A 13,878-nucleotide genomic window follows, 5' to 3' on the forward strand; every position below is an offset into this window, starting at 1 on the left:
ATTACAAATCAAACATTCAGAGGGGCAAAAAATTTTTCAGAGAGAGACAAAATCGATCGATACCAATAAATCACCACTAAAGCTCGAAATCCAAGAGGCGTGGTCTACTCTGGGTCCACCCTTGGTCTAGTCTTGATTTTCTCGGAACTAAATCTCCTGCTCTTCAAAAATTATGTTCTTTTATGTTATTCTCTCTATCTTTCTTCTCTTCATCTCTCTATCTTATCTCTCCTTCTCTTTTGAAGAGAGAAAGAAAATGGAGAGCAAGAAGTTACTATTTTTATTAAAATAGCAGTAGATTTTTTTTTTGAGAAGAAATTTAGGAGTCTAGCTCCTATATTCCATTAATAACAGACACCAGTGGTGTCCAGAGTAATAGCAGTAGATTTGGATCAGGTTTTCTCTATCCAAGGCGAAGGCGAATGGTAGGTAAATCAAGATTAAATTAGTATCCTATGAGGTAACATAAATTTTGAGTTTAGATCTGGACCGTCCGATCTACTTCAACAAGAATCATATCCTGTGCATTCCATCTCATATTAGATTGGTTCGGATTCTGATCGAATGGTCCATATCCAAACTCAAATATTTTATACCTTCCAGGATTTGGATTCATGGTCAGTAAATCTCAAACTCGTACATGCCCGGGTTCGAGCAGCTGGAACCGGAACTCCTTGTCTTTACCAAATTTGATAGTTTTGCTTAAAAGTACATGGTTTTTTTTTCTTTGGATCGTTTCATCGTTCAATAATTTGATTTTAATCATTTTCGTGTTGGGCTGGAAAATACATATTTTTTTGACGCGTTATTTTGAGTTTAAGAATTTAAGAAAAAAGTTACCCCTTCAAAGTTCAAATAATAAAATACCCATCGGGTCCTTGAAAATGCAATTTGTCATGACTTTTAGAATTGAGAGTGTTTGAAATATTATTATAGTTTTATTTTGAATACTATTATTTCTTTTTATTGATACGTATGTGCATAGCCATCTGTCCCGTTACAATTTTTGGAATTTTTTTAAGTCCATTGCTTTGGTTTTTGAAATTTATTTCTCATTTACTTGTCGGATGGTCGGAACACTTGGATCGAGCAAAAGATCTTTGTTCGAGTCATTTTGATTTCTATTTTTTTAATTTTCACATTTAAAAAAGCATTCCCTCAAAATGATTTTTATGCTCACTCGTTGAAAGTGTTTTTTTCCCCTCAAATTACATTATTTTAGCCTCATGTGATCAACCAAAAATCAAGCTCTCATCCAACAATGTAGGAATTGACAGTTTCAGAAATGTAATATTTTTCCTTTCAAAAAAATAAAATACTAGTTTTATTATCTAGTTGATTTGGAGCAAATTTTGATAAAGTTGTTAATTTTTTTAATCATTAGACTCGATTATTGTCTATGATTTTTAGTAATACTTGGGTACTGGATTTGTCTTTTTTAGAAAGGTTTTAACCAATGGGCCAGCTTTAATTTGATTTTTGTAAATATCAATTCAGTCTGAATTATTAGAAATAAATAAGTCTATAATTCAGCATAAAAACAAGGCATCAATTTATTGAGTGAGTGTTTAATATCCATAACGAAAATTCAATTCTAAATTCGAAACTTAAAATAATAAGTTGACCCAATTAATTTTAATTGAATAAAGATCCGCTACAATAAAGATAGATGACTAATGGCATCGACAACATCATCTCTCTCTAGTTTGTATCCTCTGCATTAACTCAAAATGAAATCTTTTGAGTTAATACATATGGACTACCAATCTGTTTTAAATTTTGTGCGAATTAGATTCGCACAAATATTAAAGAGCTCATGTGCTAAAATTAGACGGCCAAATTGGTTCCGTTTAAAATCAAACGGTCAAAATACATTAACTAAAAGATTATCTTTTGAGTTAATGCAGAGAATACGTGTTCCAGTCCCCTCTCAGGCTCTCAGGATATGTTTTATTTCGGTGATATTTTTATTTTGCAGATTGCTCGCTAACTTAGATGCCAAAATACGAAGCACATCTTATGAAATTAAATTTAAATTAATTTTAACTTTTTGTTTATAGCACATGAAATTGATTTCATTTAATTTTGCCCATGCAAAATGCTCTTATATTTACAAGTGTACACAACTATCATGTAATTACTCGTGAGCTAGCTGTACTGGTCTCCACTCTCCAGTCGAAGCATTCCGGCAGTGATGCATGCCTATTTATAATGAGCGAGTCTACGATACTATGCATATTACGATTTGTTATTGTGCTATGGCTCTATATTCGAGTTTTCAAATCCTAACGGTCAATCCGAATCGTTCATCTTGTTCTCCATATTAATATGTATTTGAAGACCAAATTTTACATTTTTTGAAATTTTTTTACTATTTTTTTAGATTTATTGAAAATCACTGTTTTTGGATGGTACAGAATTTTCAGATCAAGTGATTTTCTAAATATCTAAAAAAATAGTAAAAAACTTTCAAAAAATGTAAAATTTGGTCTCCAAATGTTAGATATGTACTAACAGGCCAGAATATTTTTGGCCTTAATTAATAAGTTAATTAATTATGGATTAGGTATTTTTGGGCTGCATCAAACATGGGCCCGAAATAATCTGTTTTCTGATATGATCTGATAAGATATAATTGGATATGCATATCTGAATGGGTGCGAACTGAAAGGATGCAATCAACAGAAGTGTTGTATTATAAATATATTACATATGCTATTTTCGGAAGTGCCTCCAGAAAATCTCTATCTCTATTTTCGGAAGAGAGTTTTATCTCTCTCTGTTGCATTGTTCGGATTAAAAGAGACAGAAAATAAAAGATTAGAATTTCGGTTTTATTGGATGAAAACCGAAAATCAGATCTGTCTGAATTCGCTCTAATTCAGATACCGAAAAGGAAAACAGAAAGACAAGAAGGGGACTGCAAGTTGGCGCTAGCACTTTGACTTGCAGTTGTTCGTCAACCTGTTCGTGTGGATACTAATAGAGACGTGGCTGCAGTTGCTGTTGCGTGGATCCGACACAAGGTGTGCGAACCAAAGAAGATTACTGCTAGGACTTGAAGTTTCCGCTGCGCGTCTAGTGGTAAACTCTGTTTTAATCCTAGGATTAGTTTTATACTTGGATTCTGGTTTTCGGGTAGCGAACAAATCTTGAACTGTTTCGAATTGTTGCACTATAACCTACCCGAAATTCCTACACCAAACACATATTAATATGGAGAACAAGATGAATGGTTCGGATCGACCGTTAGAATTTTAAAACTCGAATATAGAGCTGTAACACGGTAGCAACCCGTGATATACATAGTACCATAGACTCACTCATTTATAATTTATAAAGTTTTCTTATTAAGAAATTACTTTCAAAAGTCACGTCAGTGAAATAGCCGAATTTTATTGGCTTTATAAAAGTAGCGCTCCGCCTGTTTTTCTATGCCCCTATCCAATTTTGTAAATTTGAAAAGAAAAGAAAAAGATAGTCCACTTTTTATTTTTTGCCGCTTCTTACATTCGAGGACCAAAGTTTGCTTCTTTTTTTTTTTCAAAGAATAAGATGTTAGTCCTCTTCTTATTTTGTGTCTATCTCTCTTATAAAAAAAAAAGAAATATTTTTTTTACGAGAGATGGACATAAAATAAAAAGAGGAGGATTCTCTTATTCTTCCGTCACATTCGAAACAAAATTGTCTTTATATTCTGTTAATTTTAAAATCTCTATTGCGCAGGTTTTTTTTTCCCACATTTTCGAGATGTACTTGTTTACGATGCTCATGCCAGGATCTAACAAGGTCAATTTGCTTGACTCAGAAATATGGTACACCGTCTTGTGCTCACCTTACGACAAGAAACCAGAGCAGTTTGAAATGATGATCGAGAAGATGGATTCGAGACAAGAAATTGATTGGATAATGGAAGGTGAAAAAATTATCCTCACACAAAAGATGAAATTTCTCAGCATAGAGAGAGGGAATCAAAATTATTAGACGGAAATTGATAGAACTCAACTAAGTAAGAACGAGAAATGTAATCAAATGGTGAGAATAGATTCAGATTGAAAATATCAGTGACATTTCTTAGCTGTGGGTCCGACGTGTCGAAGTGTTGACTGTGTCCTCAAATTGAGTTGACCGTTTCCCACGCATGTCCATTGACTTCATTGTAAATAGCTTCCCCCACCTACATCCGCACAGTTTTCTGATTTACCCAAGCAAAAGAGAAAAACAAACTCCGGCCTCTTCCTCGCGACCGCCTCGTCACCCGCGAATTTTTCTACGACGGGGAATTCCGCCGGCCGCCGGATCTCTAGCCGGAGATCGGCGATGTCTACTCCATCACCCTCCACTCCGACCCCCGCCCTCGCCGCCGCCGCCTCAAACGCTATTCCGCGCGGCGTTTTCGATCCCTGCAGCTTAGCTACTGTCGCTCCGCCGTCCCCGCCTAAGCTCTCACTGGAGCAACTGAAGCAATGCTCCGAGGCGCTCTCCTTCTTCAAAAAGAAGGTGAACAATACGGCAACGATTACACAGGAGTTCAGTCGGCTACAGGTAATCTTTTGATTTTATTTTTTTTATAGATCTTGCTTGGTGAAATCTTTACCCAGAATCACTGTTGATCGGCCCTGGTTGAACAAATTCTTAGTCCGAATGTTGATAGGAACAGCCTCTGTTGAGTCTGAATTTGTATTTCTAGAATAAGGATAAGGTTCATTTTGATTGAAGTTAGAAATTATTTGGAAGGTTACAATTCACATCCCAGCGCTCATGCAAATCTTGTATTTAGAAAAAGCAGAGGGGAATGGGAAAAGAAAAATATAAGGTAGCCTAATTCCACCAGTGAAAATTCGAAATTGGCGCTGACCAAAATATGCTTGAAAAATTGTTTGTAAAAATGGTCCATATCAAAGCATCTTCTTTACTTCGTCTATTTTAGCAGGCTATGAGGACACCAAGGAATGACACGATGAGACGGTGCATTGTGGCTCTTGGCGATGCCAACATAAACAAAAACCGATATATAGATGTCTTGCCATGTATTTCCATCTAACACCTATACTTTGTTAGTAGCATAATTGTCATTCTCCTTTTCGTACTTACTACTTCCCATCATTTCAGATGATGATACACGGGTCATTTTGAATGCTTCAAGTGGCAGCAAGGATCAAGGAAATGGCTATATCAATGCTAGCTTTGTTACAGTAAGACAATTTCCAATATTAGTACCTTCTCTTTAATCAGGTTTAATTTTAGAATTAGCTGGTCATTGTTTTGTTGAATACAATTGTTGAAATCATTTCCAATTGAATATTTTGCAACCAACATCCTCCCATAAAAAATATGAATACACACAAAAAAGGGAAAAGACAAGGAACAGGAAATTTAAAGAAATCAGTTGTACAAGACCAGAAGAGAACAGCTGCTTGAGTACGTAGAATCTCTCTTGTAATTGCTTTCCAGTTTATGTTAAAATTATCTGTAACTTCAGGTGGGGCCCACAGAAAAAGTTTCTCGATTTATTGCTACCCAGGGCCCACTTCCCGAGACATTTGATGATTTCTGGCACATGATATATCAGTACCGTTGCTCCGTTATTGTTATGCTCACTAATTTTGATAATGCCAGGGTAACTTGCTTTCCATACAATTTGTGCAGAATAAAGTTCTTATTTCTAACATTCACAATAGCAATATAAAGCTGTAGTGTCATCCCGTTGAATTTGCCTCACTGAGCAACAGTTGCTACACCACCCTGTACACAGTATCGGTACTGGACCTGAACATCACGTCCATTATGGGGTACCTGATGGTTTGCCTCTGGTATGGTGCTAATTGTATGATACGATGAAAGGTTTAGATGAAGTAAATATTGGAATAGATTGGTGTGTAGTGCACACCAATTAGTGAAATTGACTTGCACAAGTATCGTAACATTCGAATGATCCAATTCTTGCCCGGTACAACAATTGACAGGCAGTCAGGCACCCAGCATTCACTTGACTTACTAGTGAAGACATTCTAATAAGAAGTTTATAATAATCTGAAATATTATAAAAAAACCACTCTGATATATCTGAAGTTTGATAACACTACTTATATGCAATGGAAGATGACAGGAAAGTGTGCTGATTATTTCAAATCAGAGAAGGGGCAAGGACAGTTTGGGAATATTAATGTTACAACAAAATCTACTGTTGTCACCACCTCTTCATTGGTTCTTCGTTGCTTAGAATTGCAGCGCAATGATGTACGTATTATAATGCCTCATAATCCATTGTTTTTAGCATCTGATTATGCAATTCAACTAAAACAAGAATTAACAATGAAAAACCTGTCCAATTTGACTATTTTGTTTTTATCTAGCCAGTTTATAACATGCTTATCTATATTTTGGGGCAGGCAATGGAGCCTCCTGTACCAGTTCTCCACATTGAGTACCCAGAGTGGCCTGATCATGGTGTACCAAGATGCACTGTTGCTGTGAGAGAAATCTTGAGACGACTGTACCATGTACCGACTGATGTAGGCCCCATTGTTGTACACTGCAGGTGTGTTCTCAATTAATTTCTTTCTCTATTGTCTTTTTCCTTGAGGAAATAACTTGCTCTATTGTTTTCTTCCTCGAGGAAGTTGTATGGAGGCCCTTCAGGTGCCTTGTATTCCTTATTTGGCCCCTATATGTTTAGATTTGGTTTGTTTGCAAACTACACTCTAAAGAAGTTTTTTCCCAAGATTATTTGTGGTTGGATTAAGCTAAAATATCTTGAAATCTTTGTCAAACATTTCATATATCTTTGTCAGTTTGCTTTATAAACACACAAACATAAAATCAATATCTCCTTTTAATCTGCTTAGCTCATAATGAATTTCATGATTGGTTTTTGTGTACTTGGTTTACCAACATCGGGCTTATTTGTTTGCTGAGCAAGATTGTTGCCATTTAGGGGAATATATTTGCCACTAGACCAATATAGCAGTTGGTCGTTTTTTGAAGCTATCTTAAAATCTTAATTGTTAAGAAATTTTGGGTCTTGGAACTTCAAATAATTAAGTCTTTGAACAGTATTTTGGACCTTCAAATCTTTGGGTTACTGAGGTTCATTTTGATCCTTTTTTTAAATTTGTGTTACTGAGATAAGGAAAATCAGGTACCCCTGGTACAATGTAAATATTTTGATCCCTTTTTAATACAATCGTTGGTCGGGCTATATGTCCCCAACCTTGCTTGGTGAGTCTCTTAAGCTGTTCAACTTTTAATGGAAAGTCTGTGTGAGTCTCTGATATTTGTATTTATTGGTATCATCAGTGCAGGCATCGGAAGGACTGGTACGTACTGTGCAATCCATAATACTATTCAAAGGATCTTGCTTGGTGACACATCCTCATTGGACCTCGTCAAAACCATCGCTGATTTTAGATCTCAGAGACTGGGGATGGTACAAACACCGGTATGCATTGTTCCATCAGCTCACCATTGATATACAACAAGGGAATTTGTGGGTACAGTTGAACCGGTACATAAAGCAAAATATTTGTTACTTGATTGGATAATGGAGTTTAAATGTTTAATAGTAAAATATTGTAGTAGTTCACTGGTGTTATCATAGTACATGCAGTAGCTCAATGGTATTATAATAGTACATGCATTAGGTTATGGACAAGTTATTTTCTTCTTTATCTTTCATTTTCAAAGATTTAATATTATATTTTTGACCTTCTCTCTAGGATCAATTTTTGTTCTGCTATCAAGCAATAATTGATGAGTTGGAAGAGTTGTCAATGAGGTCCAATCAATGAGATAAGTGAAGGTTAGATCCTTATCATGTTTTAATGCTGTCCAGGCAGGTGTGGGTGAAGTCCCTGTTTGATACAGGCATTGTTGTCTTGAAACGTTCCATATTAAGTATGATTTTGCCATTCCTTAAGAAAAGGAAAAAAAAATTTAGGAAGACAATTAACAATTAAAGACAATTATTACCTCTGCTCTTATCAGATGGGGTTATATATCAATAAAATTTGTACTCAGTCCCAATGTCAGTTAAGATTTATATCCAACTAAAGAGATTATGCGTTTATCAGGAAAATACAAGAGAGCAAAGAATCGTTGGTATATGGATGCTTTTCCTTTTTCTGGTTGTTTTGGGTAACAAGGTGCTTTGGTTGTAGATTCATCGCTTATGCTAGTCTAATCATTCTTTTGTCAAATTCGTATTTTTTATTAGAGAAATATCATCTTGGTTTGTGTTGGTATATGGATGTTTTTCACGTTTGTATTTTTTAAGGATTGTATTATCTTGTCAGCCAGGTTGTCCCCAATATTGCCTTTCTTGTTCCACGCTAAATAACTGTTTCTTTTTATCACCTCGGTATTTATTTAAAAAAAATACTGCCTTTTTTTTATCATGGAATTGAATGATCTTCTGTGCACAAATTAATTTCACTGCAAGTTGCAAGTTGCAATTATTCAAATTGGAACCTTTATTAGTTATTACACAGCTCTGTACATCTTATATGATGAAACGGTATGTGGAGAAATTTTATTGCACACGCCGAGGTGGGAAACAAACCTGAATTTGGATTGATCCAAATTCGAATTAGCTTGAAATTCAAGCTGATTCGTACATGACTGGACCCAAAATCCAAATTTGACCCACCCAACACAATAAGCTCGCCTAACGCGATGATGTGGTTTGGGAAAAAAAAACACTCAATCGGTGCTTCAAAATAAAATCGATGAAGACAAACACAACAATGGAGAGTTGCTTCAAAATAAAATTGATAAAGACAATAACATCAAGCAATAAAGAGTCTCAAACCTAGCAACCTGAATTCGTATCAATCCAATGCGAACCCAAGATCAATCCAATTGTCAAATCTAGCGGCAGTTATTACAAGTTTATCAAATCGTACATTACATAATGTAGCATTTTGAAATTTCAGTATATAACACTGAACATGTACAAATTCTTTTATAAACTGTTATTTGCAATCTATAATATCAGGATGTAGCCTGTTGAACGCCGCAACAGTAATTTTGCAAAAGATTTGACATTGCTTTTTTCCTCCAAAATTTAACAAACTTTGACAAAATATTTTCACATAAAATAATAACAACCTTGCCTTGTACATGAAGCATCTAAAGCTCACAGGCTTCTCTAAGGCAAACAGCTAAATTTTCATTCTGACGTACTTCTTATATTTAATTCAATTGTTTTTTTTTTGCAGTCAGAGCATTGACAAAGCAGAAGTATAATTTTTTTAAACCATTTTCTCAATCAAGTAGCCCCTCAAACAACTAAGGAATGTCAAAATTTTGTTGGAAATTATTGTACCTCTGTAGTATACGCTTCATGTTGTCTGATTTGCTGTGCAGAGATATTTCTTCATGCTGAAAGCAAAACTAAAGTTCATCCAAAAGGCATATTGACATCAGATTAGATCAGGGGGCAAGCAAATTAAGATGCATTCAACGCCTTTTGACATCAGAATAAGTCGATCGCTTGCGGCATTCTCTTGTGCCATATCGTGTAATTATGGTACCTATTTGATGTCCACAAAGCAAAACTAGGTTTTGCATCTTAATAAACCTCATTTGACATCCGGGTAAGATGACAAATCTTTGCTTTTCAACGCTAATTATCAAGTTTTATTAATGTTTTGGTACTAGAATTGGGATATTTCAGGATAATTTCTTCGGCAATTATTGTCCTAAACAGAAAATTACTGTTGTATGTTTTATGTGTCAACTAGCTAAGCTAACTTTGATAATATATGTTAGTGTAAATTTTGTGTATTTTAAGTACCAATTTGATGCCCCCTCGGATAAGTAAGAGTTTGAATATGAACACGACCAAAAGTATATCAATCTAGATTTATGAAAAGATCAATGGGCAAAATATATCAATATAAAAGTTTAAATTCTTCTGTCAATACGTAACTTCATTTCGGGACGAATCACAAAAAATAGTCGTAGTTTTTAAATATATACCTTCCTTTTCTAGTGCATGAATTTATATCAAGTGGCAAACAACTATTGAATTTATCTCCATCCATATTTAAAAATAATAATAAATAAATGAAATAGGAGTTGACAAGCCACTGTACAAAATAAATAAAAAAAATAAGTTGACACCAGTCACCAGAGATAAGTTCAAATTCATTAATCGTTGAAAACTTAATTTAATATTTGACTTTTTGGTTCATCAAATGCATATAGAGATATTTTGAACTGAATTCTACCGACATGATTTCGTTAGCTATCCCAAATGTTTTATTTCGCATTCTTCCTAAATAATTTAAGATAAATAATCAGCTCCTAGTTTTACAATTAGAGAAATAATCAGCTCCTATCTTTCGCTAACAAAACGATAACCACAACCTATCAAGTATCCACTGATCTAAAGTTCTGGAGCCAACTCGGCTGCTCTCCAAATAGGAGAGCAGGACTCTATTATTTCAAATTCAATCGTTCATCTGTATTGAGATTCGTGCATGAAAAAATCAACAGTTAAATATTAAATAACAGAATCCTGCTCTCCTATTTGGAGAGCAGCCGAGTGGCATCTAAAGTTCTAACTACGCCCTCCCCACACACACCAAATGAAAAAAGTAAAGTCAACCATAATCCATGAGGAAACTTTTATAAACCATCACTAGAAAAAAAGAAAATAACAAAACGAATTGATTGCAGGATTTTTTTTTACAAAACTATCAATACTGAATTTGATTTTCGGTGCACCCCTTCACCACATCTTACGCCAATAGCTGAACACAAAACAACACTATACCGAAATTCAAAGTCGATACCATGTGTTTTTATTTTATTTTATTTGTGCTTCTGTAAAAAAAATATTTATATAATATTTATTTTAAATTGAGAGGAGAGAGTGGTGACTGGTGAGGATAATTGGGGGGGGGGGGGGGGGGGGGGGGTGGGTTGAAATTCGATACAGAGCATGGAGTGTATTTATTAGGAGATGTTATGTGGCTCGGCTCAGGAGAGCTGGTGGTAGAGTGGAAAAAATGACACAGCGGAGTCTGTTCCGTTAAGGAATGGCACATCACGGTATGTATGTCGGTTATGTGTCGTGACTCGTGTGTTCTGTGTTGTGATTACTTTTGAAAAATTTAGTATGACACAACACGTCACGCGAAAGATCTAATCACGGCACGGCACGGCACGACACGTGGTCATGTGTAATTAGAACCGTTAGATCTTGATTAAATGGTGAATTTTAAATAGACCAACATAAATTATGATCAAATGATTACACAAGTCATGTTTGATCATGGCACGTTTAGACACGGCGTGATTCATGTGGCTTGACCAACCCTTGATATTTTGGTCACGGGCTCACAGGGGTGGAACCAGGATTTTAATATAGGGGGCTAAACATCATTTATAAAAAAATAATGAAAAGTAAATTTTTTTATAACACAAAATCTTTCACTATTTGAGTTCATAAAAAGATACCATAAATAACTAGCATCAATAAAACACCATGTCTATCAAAACTAAATTAAAAACATGAAATATATTATTTAAATTTAGACCTATGGTTTCCTAAAAAATCAAATTCATCAATAATCTCATCTGAAGTAGTCTTATTAGCTATTTCCTTCTCAATATAAACAAGTAAATACAAACCTCAAGTAAAACTGAATTTTGATAGGTACAAACAAATACAAACCTCAAGTAAAACTGAATTTTGCAGCTCTTGTTTAACTTTATTTTCTAAATTTCTACATAGAGTGCTCTGTGAGATTGCGCCAATTAATTGATTAATTTGCTCTTTTTGGTGAAATGGAAGAGATGCATGCAGTGGGATTTGTTTCTCTCAATCATTGAATGACATTTCAAATTTTCTTTCTTTTTTTTCCCTTCACACGGTTGGCTTTCCAAATTCCATCAAAAAGTTTTCTATTTTTTAATGTTGAGGCACGCAAATCTAGAAGTCAATAAGGCAAATGGAAATCAAAAGGCAGTCAAAAATTTCTCCTCAAAAGTTATTATTAGCCCCTCTAAATTTGTAATATTATATAGGGGGGCTACCATGTACAAAACAATAATATTTACTTAAACTTCTATGTACTTGATTTAAAAAAAAAAAATGTCAGGGTAGCTTAGCACCCCTTATAATACACTATGTTCCGCGACGTCATGTGAAAAATTAACTTGATCATGACACGATACTGTACGAGATGAAAATCACAGCATCTTAGTCAAGACACGACACATTGTTTACACTCTAGCTGGTGGCAAAGGGTTTATCGAAAACCAAGTTTGGTATTGATGATTTTTGTAAAGAAAAAAAAACAACAATCAACACGTTTTGTTATTTTTTAATGATGGTTTATGAAAAAAAAAAAAATTCCATGAGAGTTGCATGGAGGAGCTGAATATTTTGGCTCTCTGTATGTCATCCAATTTTTTTTTTTTTTTTTTTCTTTCTCTTTTCCGGATTATTTATCTTCTATTAGTAACAATGACCATCAATCCGAATTATCAGATTAACAATTTAAGATATCCAGATTTAATTATACGAGCTATTAGGATTGTTATAAAATAATCATATCTTTTTACATGGTATTCGTGAAAATACTAATTTTATTAAAAAGTATTGAATTTTTTTCAGTTTTTCTTATAAGGTAGAAAAATATAACAATACAAAACTTTTTTTTTTATATAATTATCAGAAGATTATGTTTTAATAATAATAAATTATATCCTTGATAGAAGACATTTTAAAATAAATAAATAAATAATGATATTTGTTAGTTTGAAAAATAAATAAATAGTTTTGGTTCTTTTATAGTATCTAAAATCTTGAGGCCTCATGTGTAAATTTCATAGAATAAAATAAATTCTAGCTTAGCATACACTTTTGTGACTTCACATAGGGTCATGTACGGACGCGAGAGCCTAACCAATAGTCATTAATTCCCATTATTTTCTCTCTCATTCAATGCAAAGAAAAGAATATAAAAAAATGAGCCCGTATTTTTTCAAAGCGAGTTACTGGTATTTTGAATAAAAAAAAAACGATCCGTTGAACCAGTTTTATTTTAGAACCAAACCAAAAATATAGATTTGGATTGTCACCTTTCTTTTTCAGATTTTCAGTGGTCGCCAGTCATGAATAGGTGTGAATTATGTTATCTGTCTGTCTGAATTAATAGTTTGATTCTTATTATTAGAGGAAAAAAAAACATCAATTTATTTCTTAACAAATTAAATTTTTAATTTCTAAAAAAATTGCATTCATGGCGATTCTTTTTCTTAGTTTCAAAGAGTTCAAATAAGGACGAAATCACAAAGTAAGGACAAAAATATTTTGCCAAAAAAATAAAAAATAAAATAAGGACAGAAGCGGTAATGATATGTACCACTTTTATTTTAATTTTCTCAAAATTCATTTCAAGCTGGGAAAGAAAATTGTCTAAGTTGGATCTAGTACATAATTAACATTTTATACAACTTTGATTAGCACGTTCTGAATACATGTTTGATATACTTATACCTTACGGATAATGTTTAATACTTCCATGAATAAGGACAGCTATTTAATTTTCTTAATTATTGATTTGTGTTGACACTAATCTAATTTTTTTTCCTTATATAGGCTTTGACGTGCTTTAATTGACGTGCCTTATTTTTTGTTTTCTTTCATTTCAGGTTTAGTTCAAATTATAAGGATATTATCATATAAGGCATATAGTTGGCAAATCAATTGTGGAACCATGCATGTTATTAAATTATTTAATGAACATGACCAAGGAATATACATGGAATAATCTCCCGTTTATCCTCCCAAGTCCCAAGCACCAATGTGGTGCGCACATGAAAGGATAATGGAAGATTGATGATCTTTTTTTATATATTTTT

General features: G+C 33.8%; 1 protein-coding gene across 4 annotated transcripts; it reads left to right on the top strand.

Moving 5' to 3' along the window:
- Nucleotides 1-4,188: 4,188 nt before the first annotated feature.
- LOC144553137 (protein-tyrosine-phosphatase PTP1-like) lies at nucleotides 4,189-8,297 on the top strand. 4 transcript variants are annotated; one of them, XR_013511329.1, is made up of 9 exons: nucleotides 4,189-4,545; nucleotides 4,931-5,030; nucleotides 5,113-5,195; nucleotides 5,483-5,620; nucleotides 6,103-6,240; nucleotides 6,393-6,541; nucleotides 7,305-7,441; nucleotides 7,719-7,801; nucleotides 8,073-8,297. XR_013511329.1 is itself a non-coding variant. In XM_078301237.1 (9 exons), the coding sequence occupies exons 1-8, from the start codon at nucleotides 4,321-4,323 to the stop codon at nucleotides 7,788-7,790; spliced, it is 1,047 nt and encodes a 348-aa protein (XP_078157363.1). In that variant the 5' UTR covers nucleotides 4,189-4,320; the 3' UTR covers nucleotides 7,791-7,801; nucleotides 8,073-8,297. The 4 variants fall into 4 exon arrangements, 2 of the variants coding, with proteins under 2 accessions (XP_078157363.1, XP_078157369.1); XR_013511330.1 differs by having other exon boundaries at nucleotides 4,934-5,030; XM_078301237.1 differs by having other exon boundaries at nucleotides 7,300-7,441.
- The last annotated feature ends 5,581 nt before the right edge of the window (nucleotides 8,298-13,878 follow it).

Source organism: Carex rostrata, chromosome 1 (genome assembly GCF_964058835.1).
Source record: "Carex rostrata chromosome 1, lpCarRost1.2, whole genome shotgun sequence".
Classification (NCBI taxonomy): Eukaryota; Viridiplantae; Streptophyta; class Magnoliopsida; order Poales; family Cyperaceae; genus Carex; species Carex rostrata.